Raw genomic sequence first — 22,159 nt, 5'->3', positions numbered from 1 at the left:
GTATACACTGAATGTCAGGAGAAACTAACCAGTCTAAACTTCAGCTTCAACACTTGTTGAAGACAGATAATCTGTCTGCCTGAGTTGATGGGCATGGATCACTCTTGCAGCCTCCAGAAACAGCACTGGATTGTCTACAAATTCCAAAGGTAGGAGGGCATTTACCCATTAATGATGAATGAGGAGAGAAGCTATAAGACAAAAAAAATCCATTAATGTCTAGACACAGGGTATATGTAGTGCCATAGTTGAGATTCAGTGAGCCATCTTATACATTTGTTTTTGTAAAGAAATGTACACCTAAATATAAGGATATCTAGGTCATGTTGTCAAACGTTAACTTATTGCATATTGAGACTGGGTCCTTTGCTTTATATTTTGTCAAAATTGCTGCTATTTCTTTGAACATTTTTCAAAGGTGATGGCTGCTCAACTGATCCAATTTGACCATGGTATTTCTGTTTTGAAACATCATCAATGGCTTCTGGCAATATAGTAAAAAAATGATAGGACTGTACTACTTACTTACAAGGAGTAAGGGCAAATTAACCACTACCATAAAATGTGATCCCTTGCTTTTATGTTGGCATCCAGTGAAGAGACACAAACTGGCTTCCCCTAAAATACAACTGCTTAAAAGAGATCTGATTCTGCTTCCACCCATTTAAACATGACCAATGTAGTCAATGACAAAGGATCAGATTTACAAAGGGATATGTTCACAGAAACAAAGACAATCAATCCACTCCCAGAACTTTTAAAGTGGGATCACTCTGCATACATACACAAATATACCACTAAATATGCTATAATGCTAAAATAACAAACTTGTCAAAAGCCAAGAAATTCCACAAGTTAAGGTTACTCCCATGTAAAAAAGGAAAAAAGTTGTGACAGAAGCATTAAACAATCATAAAACACACAATGACCAAGGAAACATAATTGGGAACCACTTAACTTTTTGCATTTTCTGACCTGAATGATTGTATTTCCTTACTTTACTGTGATATTAAAGTAAGTATACCTTTAATTATCAGTTTCAAAAATATTTTAAAGAACGTAAGAAGTCAGAAAAATGTGTGTTATTTGGTCCCACAGTTCTCTATAATACATTCAATGCTTACCACAACAGAAACATTTATAAAGGACAGTGGCTCTAACAGAGGTGTCTAACTGGCATTTTACATAGAACCATCTCTATTAACTTTAAAACCTTAAATTAGGAGTCCTAAAAAGAAAAATATGAAACTGGAATAAAAGTTGAAAGAACTGGGATGACTAAGTCTAGAGCACAGAAGTGTGAGAGGGGAGAGGAGGAGATTAGACAACAGTTTTCAAATACAAAAAAGGCTCTGATGAAGATCATAGAATCATGGGAAAGCATGGCTTGAACATGAGGTCATCAAGTCAAGTCTCCTGGTCAAGGTAGGATCATTGCTAACCACACCATCCCAGCCAAGTGTCTGTCCAACCTGCCCTTGAAAATTTCCAAGCATGGAGATTCCACAACTTCTCTAGATAGCCTGTTCCAATGGTTGAGCACATTCAATCAGAAAGTTTCTTCTAATCTCCGGTATAAATTTTCCCTGCTGCAGCTTGAAGCCATTGCTCCCAGTCCTGCCCCCTAGGGCCACAGAGAAAAGTCCATCTCTATCTACTCTATACTCATCCTTCAAGTATTTGAAGACTGTTATCCAATCCCCTCTGAGTCTTCTCTTCTCCAGATTAAATAACTCTAGCTCTTTCACGGTTTCCTTATAAGTCTTGCCTCCCAGGCCCCTAATAATTGTTGTTGCTGTCTGCTGGACTCCTTGCAATGTGTTTTTTTTCAAATGTGGGGTCCAAAATTGGATATGGTACTTCAAGTGAGGCCTCATCAGTGTTGAACAGAGAAGAATCACTTCTTTTTATTTGAAAGTGGCACTTGTTGATACAACCCAGTATTAGTCCAACCTCCTGCTCAAAGCAGGACCATCCCCAACTAGATCATTCCAGCCAGGGCTTTGTTGAGCTGGGCCTTAAAAACTTCCAAGGATGGACATTCCACTACCTCTCTAGGTAACCCGTTCCAGTGCTTCACCCCCCTCCTAGTGAGAAAGTTTTTCCTAATATCCAATTTAAACTTCCCTTGCTGCAACTTGACACCACTGCTCCTTGATGTCATCTGTCACCACTGATCCTAGCTCCATCCTCTTTGGAACCACCCTTCAGGTAGTTAAAGGCTGCTATCAAATCCCTCTCAGTCTTATCTTTCCCAAACTAAAGAAGCCCAGTTGCCTAAGCCTCTCTTCACAAGTCATGTGCCCCAGCCCCTGAACCATTTTTGTTGCCTCCCACTGGACTCTCTCCAACTTGTCCACATCCTTTCTATAGTAGAGGCCCCAAAACTGGACACGGTACTCCAGATATGGCCTCACCAATGCAGAACACAAGGGAATAATTATGTCCCTTGATCTGCTGGCAATGCTCCTACTAATACTGCACAGTATGCACACTGTTGGCTCATACCCAGCTTATTGTCCATTGTAACCTCCCAGGTCCTTGTGAACTCCTGTAACCTTCAAGTTCCTTTTCTGCAGTCCTGTAGTCTAGCCAACCATTCCTTGATATATATTTGTGCATGCAATTATTCTATTTCAAGTGCAGCATTTTTCACTTGTCTTTGCTGAATCTCATCTGACTGATTCCAAACCATTTTATTCAGTCTAACCAGGTCATTCTGAATCCTAGCCCTGACCTCCATGGTGTCTTCAACTCTTCACAACTTGGTCTCATCCACAAATTTGCTAAACATGCACTCAAACCCATCATCTAAATCATTAATGAAGACGTTGAACAGTTCTGAACCTAGGACAGACCCCCGGGGAACCCCACTTGATACTCCTCCCAACTAGACGTTGAGTCATTCTTGTTGAGCACAATGATCCAACCAGTTATGTATCCACGTTATTCACTTGTGTTTATCTGTAACTCCTTTTTCCTCTATGCCCACAAAAGATAGGTCAAACTGTATTGGTCTTAAATTGCAAAAAGGGACGTTTTGGGTAGATATTTGGAAAAATGTTCTGAATATTAGGTAGTTAGACAGTGGAACAGGCTATCTGGAGAAGTTGTAGGATCTGCTGCTAGAAGAACTAGATGACCACCTGACCTCTAGATTGTCATAACCCAAAGGTATGATTTTGTGTGTGCTTTGGCACTAGAATTATTCCCGCTAAATTGCAGCTTCGTTGCACGGTGGAGTTTTCTGCTGCAGAGGAGAACCCCGGTGCAAGGGAGAATTTCCCGCCAATTTGTAGCTTTATTTGCAGGGTGCATTTCTCAAGTTGCAAGAGAAATGCACGGTGCAAAGGAGTTCCCACCACCCGCATGCAAATTTGTTCCCCACTATTGGCTAGTTCTAAATTATTCCCACGTGGCGGCTAACGATTGGCCTGCTAGCCGTATAAGAGGCTTGAGCGGTTTCCGCCCAAGCTGAAGAGGACTCCACATCCATCTCGTGGGGACTCTGGGTACACGGCAGGGTAACAGAAACCCTGTGTGAGATTCAGAGGAGTTTGGCAACCTGATCCACCGCCCACCTCTTTCTGCCTTCGAGCGATAATTTTTTATAAGACGTATCTACGAAGTTCCTATTTCGGTGGCGCGCTTGTCCAGGGCATCCAGAGCTCTGTTTCTATGGAGCCTAGCAAACTCCACGTGATTGTTTGTGTCGTTTTGTTTGTAACTGCAACTCAAGCAAGTTTTCCAGCCTGCACCGCAACCATCTTCGGTGTAAGTAAACAATCTTTAAATCTACCATTACGAGTCCGTGTCTAATTCTAGCGTGTCGCCCATTCTCTCCGACCCCGCGTGCCCGGGCTGCTGGCCACAGCCCGCGCAGAGCACAAAAAAGGGCCCGGCTCACACCCAGCCCGCACATAGATAACTTGCTCCAGCTCTATTTTATAATTTTCTGAAACAGTTTTGAGTAAGTTCCTTTGCAGATGCATACAATTATAAAACTGTTATTAATTTAAGATTATTAAATCATTCTTCTTCAAACTTGGCTTTCATCTTTTAATCAAATCTAAAAAACAGCCCCTTTTATGGTCCAATATTTATTAATTATTCAAGTTTTCTGAACAGAACTTATGGGCAAGATATAGGTTTCATATCCAAGAAGCCCAAAACTCAAGATCAACCAATTTCCATCCAAAGTCATCAAATTTAGGGCAAAACTGAATATCTGAAAATCTGGTTAAAACAGAAATTTCTATGCACAATTTTTTAAGCCAGAGAAATCCTTCATCACTAAGTCAAAAAAATAAATTTCTCCAACACATAAGTACCTTCAATACATGTAGGTTAATTAATAGGTCATCTTTAATATTGTGAACACATTTGTTTCAAAACAAAATGCCTATTCAATACACACAAATTATTTTGCAGTGTAATTTATTATTTTGACTTCAATAGGATGATTGGGACACTTTGCACAAGGTGTCACTTCCTATCATGTTTCCATATTTTCATTTTCACTCTCACGCTGTTGCTAGTTTTCATTTGTCTCTTTCTTTTTGCCCAATACAGCTGTGAGTTGCCCCCTTTGATGGGGAAGCCAAACCTGCTACTTGCATAGCATTTGAAATACCCGTTACAATACTGGCTTTGTCTTCATTACTTAAAAGGTGTACTTTAGCATGGTAAAACTGAAGCCTATGGCTTCTCCGTCATAAAATTCTAAAGACAACAAGGCACAGTAGTTTTACAGTGAAGTAAGCCACAGCTGGAGAATACAGCATTACTGTATTATTGTTTCCTTACAGTAAAAAATCCAGGGAGCTTTTCTTCACTAGGATTTTATGACAACTATCCTATGTTAACTGTCTCAATGGGAATAAAATCTTGTGGGTAGCAAAGACAAATAAAAATAGTAGTTTCATAACACAAATAAGCAAAAAAGTGATTGTTCATGGAAAAAAATAATTTTAATATTAGTACACATAGATTTGATGTCAAAGAAATTCCACTTGTAAATAAATACAGTGACTTCACCGCATCTGATGAAGTAAAGCCCTCTGCTTGTGAAAGCTTATGCATCTATGATTTAGTTGGTAAAATGCAAATTTACCCTGCCTTTTACCTTAAACCAAAAATACTAAAGTCTGTTCATCAAGCACTGTAATTATGGTTTTAAGAGTAGTTTGTGTTAGCTTCATGTTATCTGGTCTGCAAATTCATGAGCTGAGGAAGGAAAAATACAGTCCCAACTACAGTTCTTTTCAAATACTTTTTTTAGGGCTTGCTTTAAACTAAACTCATAAACAAAACAAAACATACCACAGTACACAGAATAGATGCCAGACATGTTTCCAGCATCAGGTAACTGTTAGGAGATAGGACACAACCATCCCTTATAAAAACTGCCCTGCAACAGTCCCTTCTTTCTTTTATAACCCCACAGGACCAAGCCCTTGACTGGAGGCACATTTATGCTTTGCCAATACATAATATGCCTTAATCTGAAATTAAAACTTAATTTACTCTTAATTAGCTCCCCTAACAGAGATGCTCAAGGCTGGTCCAAAATGCTGAAAGGACCTGTCCTGGGGTGGGTGGGGCTAGGAGTGCCCACCCAACCCAAGTTTACAGATGTGCTCCACAACTGGAAGTTCTCCAGGGGTGTTGCCCTGGGGTCATCCCTGGCATCTCCTCACAAGTTAACCACAGCCCAAGGGCTCAGGACTGGGTGCTGGGGGTGAACCTGGATTTGTCTCAGTGTTGAAACTGCCAGAGTGCCTATGCACTCAGGTACATGCATTTTGTCCTGTCCTTGCTGAAAGAGGCTGCTTTCATGTTATACATAAACTGCCAGAATCCTGAAACAGGATCTATATGGGAAAATACACCTCCAGAACTCCCACTGAAATCACTGAACCTTCTTAGGAAGCTCGCATGAGAGAATTGGGACCATAGTATTAGCTTCCCTGCAAATTTAATTTTCACTGAGAGCAAGGAAGCATTCCACACATAGGAATTATTGATCTTACAGATCTACAAAAAGAAAAAATTAAAATATTTGAAGTAGGAATCCTTCCTCTAGCTGTTCAAACCATTTAAGGATCAAACCATACTAATGTCTGGTAATGTCATTCAATCAAGACAATTCATCCCTTTTAATACTTGACCAAAACGAGATATAAATCCTGCTAACTGAGAATCAATTAAATCCTCTGGTGTAATTTGAATTAGTCAAATAGTAAACATAAGCAAAAGCACTGGAAACAAAGAGTCAAAAACTATTAAGCGTGGTTCCAATCTCCTTTGATAATACACTGCTAGCCTAGAAATCTTTAAGAATTCCAGCAGTATAACATCAAGGAAGTGATTACAATCCATCACCATACATACACATCTACTCCTGAAAACCTTACAAGATGTTTTATATAGAAATGATGCTGTTCATAGACTGTAAGCTCTTTAATTAAAATAACTGTAGGTCCATCAAACATGAAAACGTTACTGCAAGTCTTATCTGATTGAAGAGCTTTAACTTTCTTTAATTCCATCCTGATTTAAATACACCGTTAAGAAGAAGCTAACCCTTGTTGTGCATCTAACAAGTTGCACTCTACAGTAGTTTTATGACATAACTGTACAATAACTAGAGACAGATAGTAAATGTCTTCGGCCATTCTGTGGCTTTAAAATGGATTAAATAAGTCTCCTGGTGACCTCTTGGTCTAATGTGTTTTATATCCATATACGCTATTCAGGTCAATTCATTTTGCCGTAAACACTTCTTTGCCTCACATAACAAACCAAAAAACATGACCCTGTCTGCCGCAATTAACCAAACAACTTGATAGTAGAAATATTATCTGTAAGTTTTTAAACAAACAAGGAATATGTTGTAACAAGTTACACAACATATTTTGCAGGCAATAACCTGTTAACCTCCAATATCATAATTCCTTCTTCCTCCTCAGGTTTGAATTGCTTTAGCCCTTCAGGCTGCAAGAGACCTTGCTGGTATGGAAAAAGTATTTTACTCTTTCCTGCCTCAGTCTACCCTCTTCTTATCATGTTCACAATTTCTCAGCTGGATCCTCACTCTTCTCTTCAGCTTCTTGGCTGAGTACTTTCTGGATACTGCTGTTACTCTTCCTAGTCTGGTAGCATCTACAGACAGCCCAAGTTAAACCAAGGCCTCTTTATGCTAGGTACAACATACATGGCAAAGTTAGATTCTAAGTAGTCAATGCATAAATATCCACTGGACTCTACTAACTTGATCCTCTGATGTTCTCTCTATAGTCATTCTTTGAGCACATGCAGTCCCAGGATTTAGCTACCAACGACAGAGAATCCTGTACAAGGAGCCATTTTTATTAGCCAATCTTCTGTTTTAAGAGGCTCCTTCCCCCAACCCCTCCATACTGACTAGAAATGTTGCTTCACCTTTACTTTGTATGGGATGGTTTGGATAGGCAGGGGGTTGGACCAGATGACCTCAGGACACCCAATCCAGCCCTACTTCCCCACGATTCTATGATTTTCTGTGATTCTATGATTGAAACGTACGCCTAGTAGGCAACACATTTTCTTTCCTGAATATTTGCTTAAAATCAATTTCATAATACATGCAGAAAAATCTCTATCCCTAGCATTTTGCTTTTGTCTGCATCTCCGCCTTTATTTACCTACAGTAAAAAGGCAAAAAGTCAAAAGACTAGCTTCTTGAAATGATTAACCTAAAGGAATCTTAAAACAACTTACTTTTTTTGTAGTTTAATGTGTTTTTACGTTTAAGTTTAAAATGTTATTTGTGAGACAAGAACTACGAAGCAATACAATTTGGGTATGGGCCATCAAACCATGGAAGCATTTAATTTTGATTGTATCATGTCTGTGCAAATTAAGTCTTATAGCTACGTCCATGATAACTAGAAATGTGCATCTAGAACCTTAATAAATACAGCATTAAATACATCATTTGAACCAGGTGCTAGGTTCAACACCTAAATGATAATCACAAAAATGGAACCTAAAAATCTAGCTATAGTGATTCCCTGTCTTCCAACAAAAAAGCTATTCTGTCCCTAATTATGCCAGCAAACATCATAAAAGTTTATTTGGCTACTATTGCCAGTAACACCATCCACTGCAACTTCAAGTTTGCAAAACAGCTTTGATAATTAAAAGTAAAGGGCTTAATAGCAGAAGTATATGCCACTACATACATTTTATTTGCAGAGTTACTACTCTAATTTTTCTCTCCTCTGCAATCAATTTTCATATATTGGAATGCTGAATAATTATCCCTTTGCTAGATTACAATACATGACTCTCTCTGAAACAGCCTAACGAAATACAGGCTATATTTGTGGGTTATGTAAATATAAAAGTGTTAAAAAGACTGGAAGCCTTCTGAAATTTTTTTCTAAAAATGGATAAAAATTGCCATGCAAATGTTAGTTCAGATCCATGTAAGCAATGCAAGTAACTTCAAGAGAACTCGTGAGCTGAATTTCACTAGATTAAAGAGCCAGCATTACTTGTATCTAAACACCAGGCAGATTAGCATTTAATAAATGCTACCTGTATTCTACCTCCTCATGTCACTCAACTGTAAAATTCCACCCAAGGTAAAAATAACCATCATGGGTTTTATTCAGTGGCCCTTCCACACACATCTCCAACTGATAATGTTAGGGATTCTGTAAAAAGGGTGGTTGCAAAACGGAGCCCATGCTGAATAAGAATTATATAGCCGTATTTTTCATTGGTATAAACTGGTACAGCTCCATTAATGCAATGAAGCTGTATCAGTTTATATCAGAAACAAATCTGACCCAGAATTTCTTGCTTTGGTTTCTGAGTTCCTGTGAGAATGAATCTATTCTCTGGTAGTTCAAAGTATTTTAAATGTAGTCCACTATACCATTTTTTACAGTGGAAATCATAACACTTGTCAACATTTAATAATTCAGATGAAACATAAGAGTATGATATTCTAAACATTTTAAAACTCGTCCTTTGTGTGTGCAGATTTGCATGGTTTCCTTTAATGTTTTAGAGGCTGCCTGGATAATCTACTTCTTTGGAAAGAAAACAAATATAATTATTGTGTTACCTGGTTACTTTACAGCTTGACTCAATCAACTCATTTTCGATATCCAAGAGGCTAGATGGCAAATTGTGTTCCAGGGGAGATGTCAATCTTTTTAAACGCAGTAAGCCAACACAGAATTTGGCTCCCATTTCTTCCAGTTCTCGTGTCCCTATCTGCAAACCCTAATGAAATAAAATATGTATTTACATGCATATGCACATATACACACACTCTATAAAACTATTTTGTAAAACACATTTAATATTATTTGTCATGTTAGAGTATTTTGCTCCAAAGAAATAGGGGAGTTTTAAATATATGCTTAGCAGTCATGATCTGAACAACTAAAAGGCTGTCATGGACTGTAGACATTTTAAAAATATTTCCATATCTTAGAGAGAAAATCTGCTCTCTATGCACATACTAAATTTGAAAGCAAGGTACATTTCCACTTCACAGACTAACAAAGTTAGAGGGAAAATAATAAAGATATATATATATATATATATATAGAGAGAGAGAGAGAGAGAGAGACAGAGAGAGAGAGACAGAGAGAGAGCATAAGCTGTGGTGAGCTGGAGCTCACTTTATCAGATATTATGAAAGGATGTTTCATAGTTGGTAGGGTCGGAAGGGACCTAAGCAGATCATCTAGTCTGACTCCCTGCCATGAGCAGGAAAAGATGCTGGGGTCAAATGACCCCAGCTAAGTGGCTGTCTAGCCTCCTTTTGAAGACCCCCAGGGTAGGGGCAAGCACCATCCCTTGGAAGTTGGTTCCAGCTCCTAGCTGCCATGACAGTGAAGTAGTGCCTCCTGATATCTAGCCTGAATCTACTGTCAACTTACAGCTGTTGTTCCTTGTTACTCCCGGTAGTGCTCGGGGGAACAGGGACTCTCCCATTGCCTGCTGGTCCCCCATGGCAAGTTTACAGATGGCCACCAGATCCCCTCTCAGCCTTCTCTAGTGGAGGCTGAACAGGTTCAGGTCCCGTAGCCTCTCCTCATAGGGCCTGCCCTGCTGCCCCCTGATCATGCGGGTGGCCCTCATCTGGACCCTCTTGATGCTGTCCACATCACTCCTGAAGTGCGGCGCCCAGAACTGGATGCAGTACTCCAACTGCCGCCTGACCAATGTAGCATAGGGGGGAAGGATCACCTCCTTGGTCCTGCTCGTGATGCATCTATGGATGCATGACAAGGTGCGGTTAGCCTTCCTGACCGTGCCCCCACATTGGTGGCTCATGTTCATCTTGATGTACACAGAGCAGTGTATAGAAAATAAAGTGATTTAAATACTTATAACAAGTGCTTACAAGAAGTCTTTACAAGTGCTTGAATTGCTTACAAGAAGTGGAAACTTGGACAAATGACTACAGAGGAACACGAGCACTGCTCAGGCATGCAGGGATAAAATCAGGAAGGCCCAAGCGCAACTGGAGTTGCAGCTAGCAAGGGACATGAAGGGTGATAAGAAGGGTTTCTACAAGCAATACAGCAACAAGAGGAAGATCAGGGAAAGTATGGGCCCCTTACTGAATGGGGGAGGCAATCTAGTGACAGATGATGAAGAAAAGCCTGAAGTACTCTGTCTTTTTTAACACAAAGTCTTCACAAGCAAGGTCAGCTCCCAAACTACTGCACCAGCCAGCACAGTTTGGGGAGGAGGTAGATTCCATTTCCCAGCAGCCCCTACCTGCACCCATAGGTGGAGGGAAAAAAAAAATTGGCAGGAGTGGGGGGCTGAGCGCGTGCACATGCCTCCCCAGGTGGGAAAGTCTGCGGGGGAAGGGACAGGAGGAGGGGGAGGGGGAAGGAGTGGGACCTGGCAGGGACCGCGAGGGAGCAGAGCTGAGCCAGGATTGGGATCAGGGCCCACTGTGCCCATGTGGCCGCCCCTGTCCCTGCACCTGGGGTTGCTGCTCAACACCCCCTGCACCAACAAATCCGCAGCCCCTCAGTCCTGCACTGGCCCCGGCTGCCTCCCCACACCAGCCCCAGCCCCGCACTGCCCTGAGGGGCCCAGGGGCTGGAGTGGGGCCATCCTCGGCTGTGCCGCAGGGCCTGAGGGGATGGACCCACTGAGACCCCTGCACCCACCCTGCTCCGAGTCTGGATGGGTCACAGAATGAAGCCATGGCTCGTCTGGGGGGGGTGCAGGGAGGGGGAGGAGGCTCCCGCCACTGCATGCATCCTGGGAGGCATGGGGGCGTGTACCCCTAGATGTGCATGGGGCAGGACAGCTGCCACTGCGGGCAGGGGCTGGGGCAGCACCAGGCTCTTCCCAGCAGGGAGGAATGGGGCCGGGCTGTGCTGGGGTGGGTGGTGGTGGTGCTGGGAGGTTGTGGGGGCTACAGCAAATTTTGGGGTGGCTGCATACCCCTCCAATAGCCCCCACTCAGGGCCTCTGCCACAGCCCTGGCCCCAGCCCGCAGCAGCAGCAGACTGTCCTGCCCCATGCAGATCTGGGGGCATGTGCACCCCCAATGACTCCTGGGGTGTAGCAGCAGGAGCCATGCCCCCTGGATGAGCCACTCGTAGCTCAGTCCCGTGCCCTGCTGGCTGTGCAGCGCCTGCCCCTCCTTTAGCCCAAGCCCCACTCCCTCCCTGCCCCTGCTGCAGACACTGGAAGCCCTTGGCCAGGCTTCCTTGCAGCCCCTACTGCTACCCCACTTTGGGGGATAAGCCCCATTAGCCCACCCCACTTCCGCCACCTATGCCTGCATTTCTGCGGCTGGTTTCCACAGAGACCCCAGGAGTGGTGGCGCTGTGACACGCATGCCAGGGTTTCCATGGAGACCGGCCACGGCAGAGCTGGCAGGGAAAGGAGCTGCTTCAGGGCTGGGATTTTGCAGTGGTGACAGAATGGTCCAGAGTTGGGAAAGAGGGTGCTAATTCACTGCCCGCGTGCCTCGGGCAACAGTGTACAGGCACTGGATCACTGCTTTGCCCCAGCTCTGAACCATGCTGTCACCACTGCAAAATCCCAGCCTTGCAGCAGCTCTCTACCCAGCTGCAAGCTCTGCAAGCACTGCTGGGAATAATCTCCATGGAAAACCTGGCCCCATGCTGTCACAATGCCATCACTCCTGTGGTCTCCAGGGAGGATGCCACAGTGACGTGGGCAGGGGCTGCTTGGAAATGAAGTCCAGCTGCTGACTGGATATGCCATTTTGCCCCCCCTTTTCCTTCCCCATGAGCTAGACTGTTCTCAGCACTGGCTGATGACAGAATTTCAAAGAGGCTCAAGTTTCAGCAAAGGAAGTTAAGGTTAAATATGAAGAAAAACTCTTACTAGGACAGTAATAAAGCACTAGAACCGGCTGCCCAGAGAGGCTGTGGAATATCCATCCTTGGAAGTTTTTATGACATGGGCAGAGAAAGCCTTGGCTGGGATGAGATAGTTCAGGGTGGTCCTGCTTTGAACAGGGGGCTAGACTTGAAGACCTCCTGAGGTCCTTTCCACCCCTAATTTTCTATGATTCTATAATACAAAAAGTAAGAAGGGAGACAGAGAATGGGGAGAGGGGAAGGGAATGGTGAGCAATGCTGAGAGAAGCAAACAGGGAGGAACTCATAAGAACAAAGGGATCACAAAAATGAATCCAGCAAATGGGATAAGAATCCCTAAGTCCCTATTTAAACTATACTTAATACAATCCAGTTCTGCAATTTCCCATTCATATTGTGTTCCCGTTTATATTGCTGCCTAAAAACAGCTGCCCTGATGTTAGCGAGGTCCTGAATGTCTAGGGAGGTTAGAGTTTTCTCCTACACATCTTTGTGTCTTTCTGGAGCTGATGGCAGATTGGTGTTCATTCATTCTTTCATATAAGGATCACCTCCATCTGTCCAACATAGAAAGCAGAGGGACACTGTAAGCAGATGATAGCATATATATAACATTGGCAGAGTTGCAGGTGAATGAACCTAGGATGTTGTAGTGCATATTATTTGGTCCAGTGGTGACGTGGTTTGTATTGAGGCTGAGACACAGCAGGTATCTAGGTCCATTTCAAGGCCTGGTGCCTTAGTGAGAACAGGAGTTTAGATAGTCTGATGTTTGAGAGATGCCATTTGAGGTTGGGGGGCTGCCTGTAAGCGAGGACAGGCTACCCTGAGACAGATGTCCCTTTTCCAGGCTACCCTTTTCCAGGGATGGCTACCCTTTTCCAGGAGAGGTTTGAGGTCACTAATGATGCATTTAAGGTGTTCAAGATGGTGGATTATATACTTAATTCCCATAAATACTAATGCAATAGCTGTTATATTTTTAAAAAGGGATAGATTCATAGGTCTGTATTTAGCAGCCTTCTGCAATTCATTAATGGAAATGATTTTAACTTTAAATCATTTCTTCAAAAGTACCGATTCTACACTAATGTTTTTATATTAAAATTGTCTTCAGGAAATTGTCAGACTGAAAAGTGAGCACTCTCATTTTCTAAATTTATCAAACTGACTACTTTGTACCAATTGGTTTAAAAACCAATATACAAAATTACTGCTTTCCAAGAATGAAAATCAATGTAAAATCTCTCCCTCATACTGTACATTAGAAAATACATTTGTTAATTCTGTCAAAGAATATGCTTATGCATTTCTCCACTAGAATAGGCAGCAAACAAAAATGATTTGCTATTTTTACCTGAGTTAACAAAGGTGACATAGGTTCTTGCTATAGAAAGAATTTAGGTAATGAAACAAAGATGTATTATTTTTTGTCATGTGCAGACTCTGAGAAGAGTATTAAAAGTAAATTTAACAAACAGTAAAATGTATGAGAGAACATCCGAATGCAAGCATTCACAACTGCTTTTAACAGTATTTTTTTCTAGAGCAGGACAAGTACTTTAGAAGTTAATGACCTCATGAAACAGTTTATTATGATTATTTAATTAGTCAGCAGTGACTACATACTTAGTGCAGTGCATAATAATAAACTCCTTATCAAAAACAACTTACTTGTAAAAGATAGTTGCAGACATACAGAGTACAGAACACAAGTGAGATAGCAAAAAGTAGGTGTTTTTACCCCCTTCCTTTTAATTTTTTACAGCTTCTGGATCTTTTTATATAAATAGGCCTTTAAAAACATTTTAATGAAGGAGAATAAACTCACCGAAACAAGGCAGAAAGGCATTTGATGAATGCCTCCTGGAATAACCTACATGAACATTTCTTAATCACAGGCACAAATTCATATTTACTCTTCACAATATTACAATAAGGCCTTTTTAAAATTAAAGTCTGGGGAGAAATAAATAGAGAAAAGTGGGTAGCGCTAACAAGTAATCCAGTGAAGAAATGCATACAGTACTAAAAATCATTTTTAGAATAAAACCAAAAAAAATTACCACTGAAATTCTAAAGACAGTGATTTTTTTTAAAGTTTCCCACCAAAACAGTGTTTGTTTCCTTTTTATTCGTGCAGTATTTTATACTGACATATGGAAAGGTAACCCAAGTAAAGTTTGGTTTAGGTTTCCTGTCAGCTTCCTTTTCCTCAAACAATTGTGCTCTCTAGTTTTCATTGGCAAATACTGGTAGTTTTTACTGAATACTGAAAAAGCTAAATGCCAAATTCTCCATTCTCCATCATCATTCCAGTCTCCAGCCACATGCAATGGAGAATCTGCAGCAGTGAAATGACGGCAGTTAGTTGACATCTGAATTTACCATTAATGGTAACAGTAATTCCCTCTTTTTTATTTCTAGATTTCCAAAAATATTTTAATGGCATGGACAGATATGTTTATACTAATATAAAAATAAAAGACAGATGACACAAACTCCTAAACAAAAGTAACTTTAGAAGAACATAAAAAACTTTGCCTAAATACCAGCTGAAAATTACCCCTGAAAGAAATGGAGTAACATACCATTCATGAAAGTTACTTTAGTTTAGATTTAATCTGTATGCATCCAGCCTTCAGTAGCCACTTGTTAATAGCAAACCTACTGCTTTGCCACCTGGTGGCAAGGTACAGTAACAGACACATAATGTGTGCCGCTACCCTGGCAACATCCATTCTTTATGCCTGTGTAATCTGCACTAGGATACAAAACCAATGTCAATTACACCAGACTACATGTTTGTCTGCCCATGCCCTAATGATGCTGTTATCATTCTTACTGTATAGCTGCAGAAACTCAGACACAGAGAAGTAAAGTAATCTGCCCAAAGTCTCTCACTCTTATCACACTACTGAGAACATAACTCAGTTCTTCTAGCTTTGAGTATCGTATCCGCTAGGCCTATTTGTTTTGTGCTGTGGTAATATTCAACATTTTCAAACATAACTGGGGCTCTCTATTGTGTTAAACGGTGCCCAATACAGGAAGACCTGTCCCACAGAACTTAAAATTTAATTAAGGATAAGCAGAAACAAATTAGTGAGTGGAATAGGAAGGAGAAGAAAAAAAAAGTAATTAAAATAACTGTTAATAGCCCAGTGATAAGTACAACATGGCAGTTCAGAAACCTTTAAAAAGTACAGTCCACTCTTGTCCCTGAGTTAGTAAGCAGTACTGATAGATTTTTTTTCTAATCATCACAGAAGTGGATTGTAAGGCAGAAAGGGATAGAGCAGGACGGAAGAAAGTGTGAATATAATCCTTAGTGGCAGTATGTATGTTTCAAGGCTAGTATCACTGGGACAGCAGAAATGAGAGGGACTTAAAATGAAAGAAGGATGAGTAAGAAGAAAAGAGAATTGTGAAAGATCTTAATGCTGATGCACTGAAGAACTGGGCAGAAGAGCAACACAAAGGTTATATCTGTTTTAGCACCACATTGTATCATTATGGAAAAACACAATATCCTACAAAAATGGTTCATCTTTGAACATTTTCAGATCAAAGTTACTGTTCTAGGGAATAGGAGCTTGATTTCTATGAAGTGAAAGGCTCCACATTTGCTTCAGTGAGCAGAGTTTAATGTTTCAAATGTCATCTATGGATTGCAAGGGAGTCATACTCACTGCAACCCTGATAAAGTCTGTTCTTCTTTCCATGAATTTTTGACAACATGGAATGCTATGATGTATTTCAATTATTAAAACCATCACAAAGCTTACTTTTGAGTCTAGACTCAGCTGTCTGCACACAATTTAGAATATATGGATTATAGTTTAAGCTTTTACACAAGTTTAAACAATTATTTTCTTTCTATCATTTGATATGGTAGTTGATGTTTTCCTTGCTATAATCAACATGGAGATGGCTTTATGTGGACAGTCATTTCTAACTAGTTGTCGCCAATCAGCATTCAGGCAAACGGGTCTAAGTTACCAGAGGCTAAGACAAACATTGCTTCTGACTGGGAAGAATTTTTCTGTGAAAATGTTACCAGGGCTTGTTACTACCAGTTCAGACATTTGAAAATATGGTTCTTACAGAGGGACAATTAATACTATAGTGTCACATGCTCGCTCTCTCTCTCTTCTGCTGACTTCCCTCACTCAGAATATGTAGGTATAAAATACAAACATCTTCATGAGCTGAATAACTAGAGATTGTAGGATGCTATTCATTAGAAAGTATTGGTATTGTTGACTGAATCTGATTTAAAAGATTTCTTTTCTATGTTTATATCAGAACCCTCAGATTTCTACTAATTTATAACATTGCATTACTGAGAACGTTGATATCTTAGTTGTTAAAATATGAAAGCAGAAGTTTCTATAGTTAAAATTACCATCCCTCTTAAGATATTATGAAATAGTTAAAGAAAATAGGGAGCTTCATATTTTCTGATGCTCTAATAATCACCTACATAGTGGATCTTTGGAGCAACTTTCCTCCTGGGAACTTACCTTCCGTATCTTGAACCACGAATGACAAAACTAAAAAAAGGTTGCTTCTGGGCAAGATTTTAACTTCAGATAAGAAGCTTGAACTTCAGATAAAGTGGACCTGTTATAGCTCTCATCCTCCTCCTGAATGAGGATACATACACATGGATTCTTCCACTTAAAAAAAAAATCATTCTGATCAGATACCTATCTCCTTAGTAGAGAGGCATTTCTGTACTGCCTTTGGTAAGGATATACCAGTGTTTCCTTCAATATTGCAGAGAATTTTCAGATTGATCCCACTGAAGCTATGAATGAAGAAAATGTTTCTTCTCAAACCCTCTAGAGGATATCTTTGCTTTTTTGGTTTGAGTTCTCATATCATTATCTTTTTTTGGTAAAATAATTTCTACCTCCTTCAGGTCCTTTTCTATTCAGGCACAACTTTGATTACAAGCAGAAAAAGATATAACGTAGTGTGCCTTTCTAAGGCTTGCAGTAATATTTGACACAAGGGAAAAGAAAAAGAATGGAGGCAATCTGAAGACTGATTGTTCAGTGACATTCTCCTGTTTTCTGTTGGGCAAATGGTACCCAAAAAGATGTTTTTCCCACCCAGTACAGGTGAGAAAACCCAATTTCAAAAGACGGACACAAAATTTGTTAGGAGGGCCAAGGACCATTACCTTTATCTACTGCTCAACAGCATACTGAACTGCTAAAGCAGTCTAAAAATATATGGCTGAGTGTCTCTACCAAGAGAAAAGCTCTACCACTGTGAGTCCTTGTAAACTAGAATGTATCCAAGAAATGTGTATCCCAGTACTTGTATATACTGTTAAGTAATAATGTTAGTGGTTCATAGTTACAATTACTGCAGAAAACATAAAATGCCTCACTTTAACAGTTGAACCGGAAATACTTGTGCTTAAAAGTCAACTGTTATCAGTAATCTTGCTAACATGGATAATCAACAGAACATACTATACTGGTTTTCAGAATGATAGATCAAGAAGAGCCACAGTGAACAATCTATTTTATTTTATCATACTGAGACAGTGAAACACACTAAATGATGTAAAATGCACGAGTATCTTGGAGGGCTTTTTAAAAGAGTTCAAAAGCCAGAAATCTGCTGGGCTCTGGAAAGGGATACCAATGTAAATTGTAAACTCAGCTTACAAAGAGGCTCTCATTTCATCTAGTTTCTTTACCTTATATTTGCCCTGATCGCAGCCACATAATGTGCTCTCCATTGTGTAGCTTCTTTGTACTCCTATCTCTCTCCAGACAACAACACGTGCTGTCGATTCCTTAGATTTTTCCACAACAAAACTGCAGCTGCTCATACAGAATGCAGGGGCAGTCTGACTGAGAATCTTAGGAAGAGCCTAAAGGACAAGAATTTGAAAAAAAAGTCTTCATTAGAGGTTTAAGGCAAATGAAACAGTTTTTGTATTTTATGTTAAATTAAGTTTTGCATAACTCAAAGTACTGTTTTCATCATTTAAAAACAAATCCCAGTGACAACAGGCTTGTTCTCTCCCCTGACTTTTTAAAAGCATTCCCATTTTGTGTCTGCAACCCATTTATTAAAAAAAATACCACATTAGTCAAGTGCATAGGCAACAAAATATGAAGAATCAGTTAGAAAAAGATCCAGCTATGTACATGACTAATTTTATTTATTTTTCAAACTGGGTAATGTGTAAAAGGTAAACACAACAGTTGGTCAAGTTAACATGGACTTAGTATCCCGTTTCAATATTTTTTTTAAGAACACAATATACGAAATATTTTATATGGGCAATATATTAAGCACTTGATACATGGTTAACTCAGCATGCGACTACAATTCAACTTCAATAAACTGAACTACTTATGTATTGCACTTATCACCCACGCTGAATTCTTTGGTCACTTGGGTCCCAAAGCACTTAAGTATGTATTGAACTTTAAAGTTAGTGGAAGTTAATCATTAATTTTTTTGTTGAATAAGGGGTAAATAAGGGGTTAGTTGAAAATTGTAGGTAAGCTTTGAGTGCCTCATTTCTTTTATTTTCCAAGTGTACTGTACATTTAATTTGATATGAATTTGGTGATATATTTAGACGGTATATTGTACTACTGTGTGTACTTGACTATACTAACAAGGGTCAATTTCCAAACCGCAGCATGTTAACCGAAGAAGGTTCTTTGAAAAGCAAGAAACTATCAAGCACTTATTTAGAAGAAGCTTCAAAAAGGCACACGAACAAATGTGTCGCTCCTCCTTTTGCTGTTTTTTATCCTTGCCAATCATAAATTAAGTTTACATCCTAATCCCTACTGACAATTCTAAAATCCATCTGAGGTGTAAACCTACCAAAGTATTTTGAAGCAAATAGAAGAAGGAGACTACACACTCCCAACAAATGCCTTATAAATATAATAGGTATCCAGGTTGTAGCTGTATTAGTCTAGAGGAAAAAGCATTTAGGACTTGTGGTAGAGGTGATATCTTTTATTAGACCGACTAGATTTTTGCAAAAAAAGTCTTTAATTGCAAGTTTTCAGGTGCAAATACCCTTCATCAGGCATTGGAGAAAAGATTGTAAAAGTTCTGGGTAGAAATGAAAGTTCATATTTCATAGGAGAGTTGAAGGTGATTTAATCTCCTGTTTATAAAATATAGTTTTATAAAATGAACTTTTCCAAACAGGAGACTTCACCACCTTCAACTCTCCTATGAAATATGAACTTCCATTTCTGCCCAGGAGAACTTTTACAATCTTTTCTCCAATGCCCGATGAAGGGTGTTTGGGCCTGAAAACTTGCAATTAAAGACATTTTTTTGCAAAAAATCTAGTCGGTCTAATAAAAGATATCACCTCTACCATTAGTCCAGAATGCTTTAGAACATGATAAACAGTTCCAACAAAAATTGCTATTTTTTAACTATTTTAATAACTTTAAGAATGACAACACTACTGAAAAGTAAAGAGATAATCCTTATATGAGATTTCCTTTTTGAGAACAGGACTACTTCAAAATAGCTTTGTTCTGGCTTTCCCATTCATGAAGAATGTGATAAATCTGCAAACTTGTAGACATAAATACCATTTATTCTCCCTGTCACTACTTTGTGCCTGGGTTTGCCTGGACTGTTTTACAAAGCATAGTAAGTGTCTTCTCACTTAATACATACCCCATAATAAACTAAAAAAACATTACTGACCTTACAATAAATGGCAGTTCTTCAAGATCTATGTATCCTACTAACAGTGTGCCTGTGGTCTGTGCACTTAAGTTAGGATTTTTTTTAGCCTGCAGTTTGTTGCAGTTCATGTTAAGCCCCAAGCATCCTTAGGACTCAAACTAAGGTTACAAAGGACAGGGTAACCCCAGCTGCTTCTCAGTTCCATCAGAATCTAGGTTTAAAATCATCTATACTAGTGGAGAAAAAGGGAGGGTGATAAGCTACACACACACACACATACACACACACACACCCCACCATCTCAAATAGCTGGTTTTAGTAAGCTACATAGCTATTTCTTCCTCAAGTATTGTCCATACAGTGAAGGTGACTCCCAAGCAGTGACTTAATTTGGTATGGAGGTAGGTGCCAGGAGTCTAAGTAAATTACTGTCTCCAAAACAAGTGCCAGATTTTAAGGCTTCTACAATGGACTAGTGTTTTGCAAACATAAAGCAATAAATTCTAAGTAGCTCCCTTCCATCTTTCTATTATTGCTATATTTCTTATGCAAACCATCATGACTACCTGAGCTAGTGGGGGCCAACCTTTTTGGCAGACGTGGCACAAGTTAGCCCTGGACCCTCCCGGAGTGCCACTCCAATCCCCTTTTTCTACCCAACCTGCTGCTCTGTTTTCTCCTTGCTGTCCTGTCCCAGTGCGAGCAGTGGCAGAGAGGTGGTGTGCCCTGCCCCGCTTGGACTGGTTTGTTCAGTTCCTACCAGGAGCAGAGCTGGTATGAGTGGTGGCAAGGAGGCAGTGCCCCTGCCCAACTTGGACAGCTTCCAGGAGCAGAGCCAGTGTGAGTGGCAGTGGAAGGCACCAAGGCCATCAGGCAATCAGGGACTGTGGTGTTTGCTCTGCCGGATGTCCCTGGGGGGGTGAGGTGCTATGCCCTGGTGTCCCTGCTCACCCACTGCCTCATTGGATGCTAGAGGACTTTAACCTGGACAGAAAAACTGTGGAGACTGGCCACAAATTAATGGAACAGGAGCAAAATTAAGCAGTTTAGAAATAATTCTGCCTTGGAGTGGTGTAATGTTAAGTCAAATAGTGAGTGCTTTAAGGTGTTAATGTGCAGCTAGTCCAGAGGTTAAGAGCTCCAGAAGCTAAAATTACTGTGCAGCAAGGCCCTTAGTAACAAGCCCCAAACTGGTTGTAGGGGGCAACCCTTTCTGGGCTTTCCAGTCCCCTTCTTCTGAGCTAAATGGCAAGATGGCAACTTTTTAGAATTAGAAGCCTATGAAGGAGATCTAGATGTTTTCCCCTTAACTAACAGTGAACCTTTCTCTTATGCTGTGAGAGCTTACCCTCTAAGATCATTTAGGAACTTGCACAGCAGAGGAGCAGGCTGAGGCGGTGCACTTTCAAAAAACTGCTGGTGTTTTGCCACAGTCCCTCAGGGTCAAAGGAATACACTAATCTTTCTACTAAGAACATTTCCAGATGTGCCTCCCTATCTTTTTGCATTCATCTTTAATACAACTTACACACTAACCAACCACTAATCACCGATTTGCCCTTCTCCTGAACAAAACAGGCATCTAGAGTGACCACTACTGGGAACATTGCTGCTTCACATAAAGATGAATTCTTAAACCCCAGAGACTTCTCTTCCATGAGGGCAGATGGGACATACTACCAGGAGGACTTTTGTGGTTGGGGAAGAGAGGGGGGCACAGAGGGGTAAAGTGGAATGGGGGAGGAAAGAGGGGTGCCCTACAGATTCTTAAATTAAGGGAATTCATAGAAAAGACAACCCTACACTAAATCTTACTACTGAAGAAATAAGTACTGAACTATTCCTAGACCTGTTTAAAGGAAATTCACAGGTCATATAATAGTCAAGAGCTTGGACACTGAAGACCTTCAAGGCACAGGTGGTGTGAAGGAACTAAGAAGTGGTTGGGTCACTTCCCATTCTTTCTGCCTTTGCCTAGAAGCCTGAGAATAACCATGGTACAAGTATAGCTTCCAATGGCCAAAAAAATCTAAACTAGCAGACAGGGAACATGCAGACATGTATGCAAA

General features: G+C 40.4%; 1 protein-coding gene across 7 annotated transcripts in view; it reads right to left on the bottom strand.

The window, feature by feature from the left end:
- The window catches only part of AGTPBP1 (ATP/GTP binding protein 1), a 126,351-nt gene that overhangs the window by 16,251 nt on the left and 87,941 nt on the right, over positions 1 to 22,159 (bottom strand). For 6 of the 7 annotated variants that reach the window (XM_025197692.1, XM_025197689.1, XM_014517354.2 and 3 more), the window contains exons 25-26: positions 18,106 to 18,282; positions 9,119 to 9,279 (exon numbers count right to left, since the gene is read on the bottom strand). In XM_025197692.1, coding sequence (XP_025053477.1) covers positions 9,119 to 9,279; positions 18,106 to 18,282 — 338 coding nt within the window. Of the gene's footprint in view, positions 1 to 29; positions 192 to 9,118; positions 9,280 to 18,105; positions 18,283 to 22,159 lie in introns of all 7 variants that reach the window. The other variant, XM_025197694.1, reaches the window with a different exon arrangement.

The sequence above is a fragment of the Alligator sinensis genome, unplaced genomic scaffold (assembly GCF_000455745.1).
Source record: "Alligator sinensis unplaced genomic scaffold, ASM45574v1 scaffold240_1, whole genome shotgun sequence".
Classification (NCBI taxonomy): Eukaryota; Metazoa; Chordata; order Crocodylia; family Alligatoridae; genus Alligator; species Alligator sinensis.
This window is presented reverse-complemented; position numbering and strand designations above follow the sequence as displayed.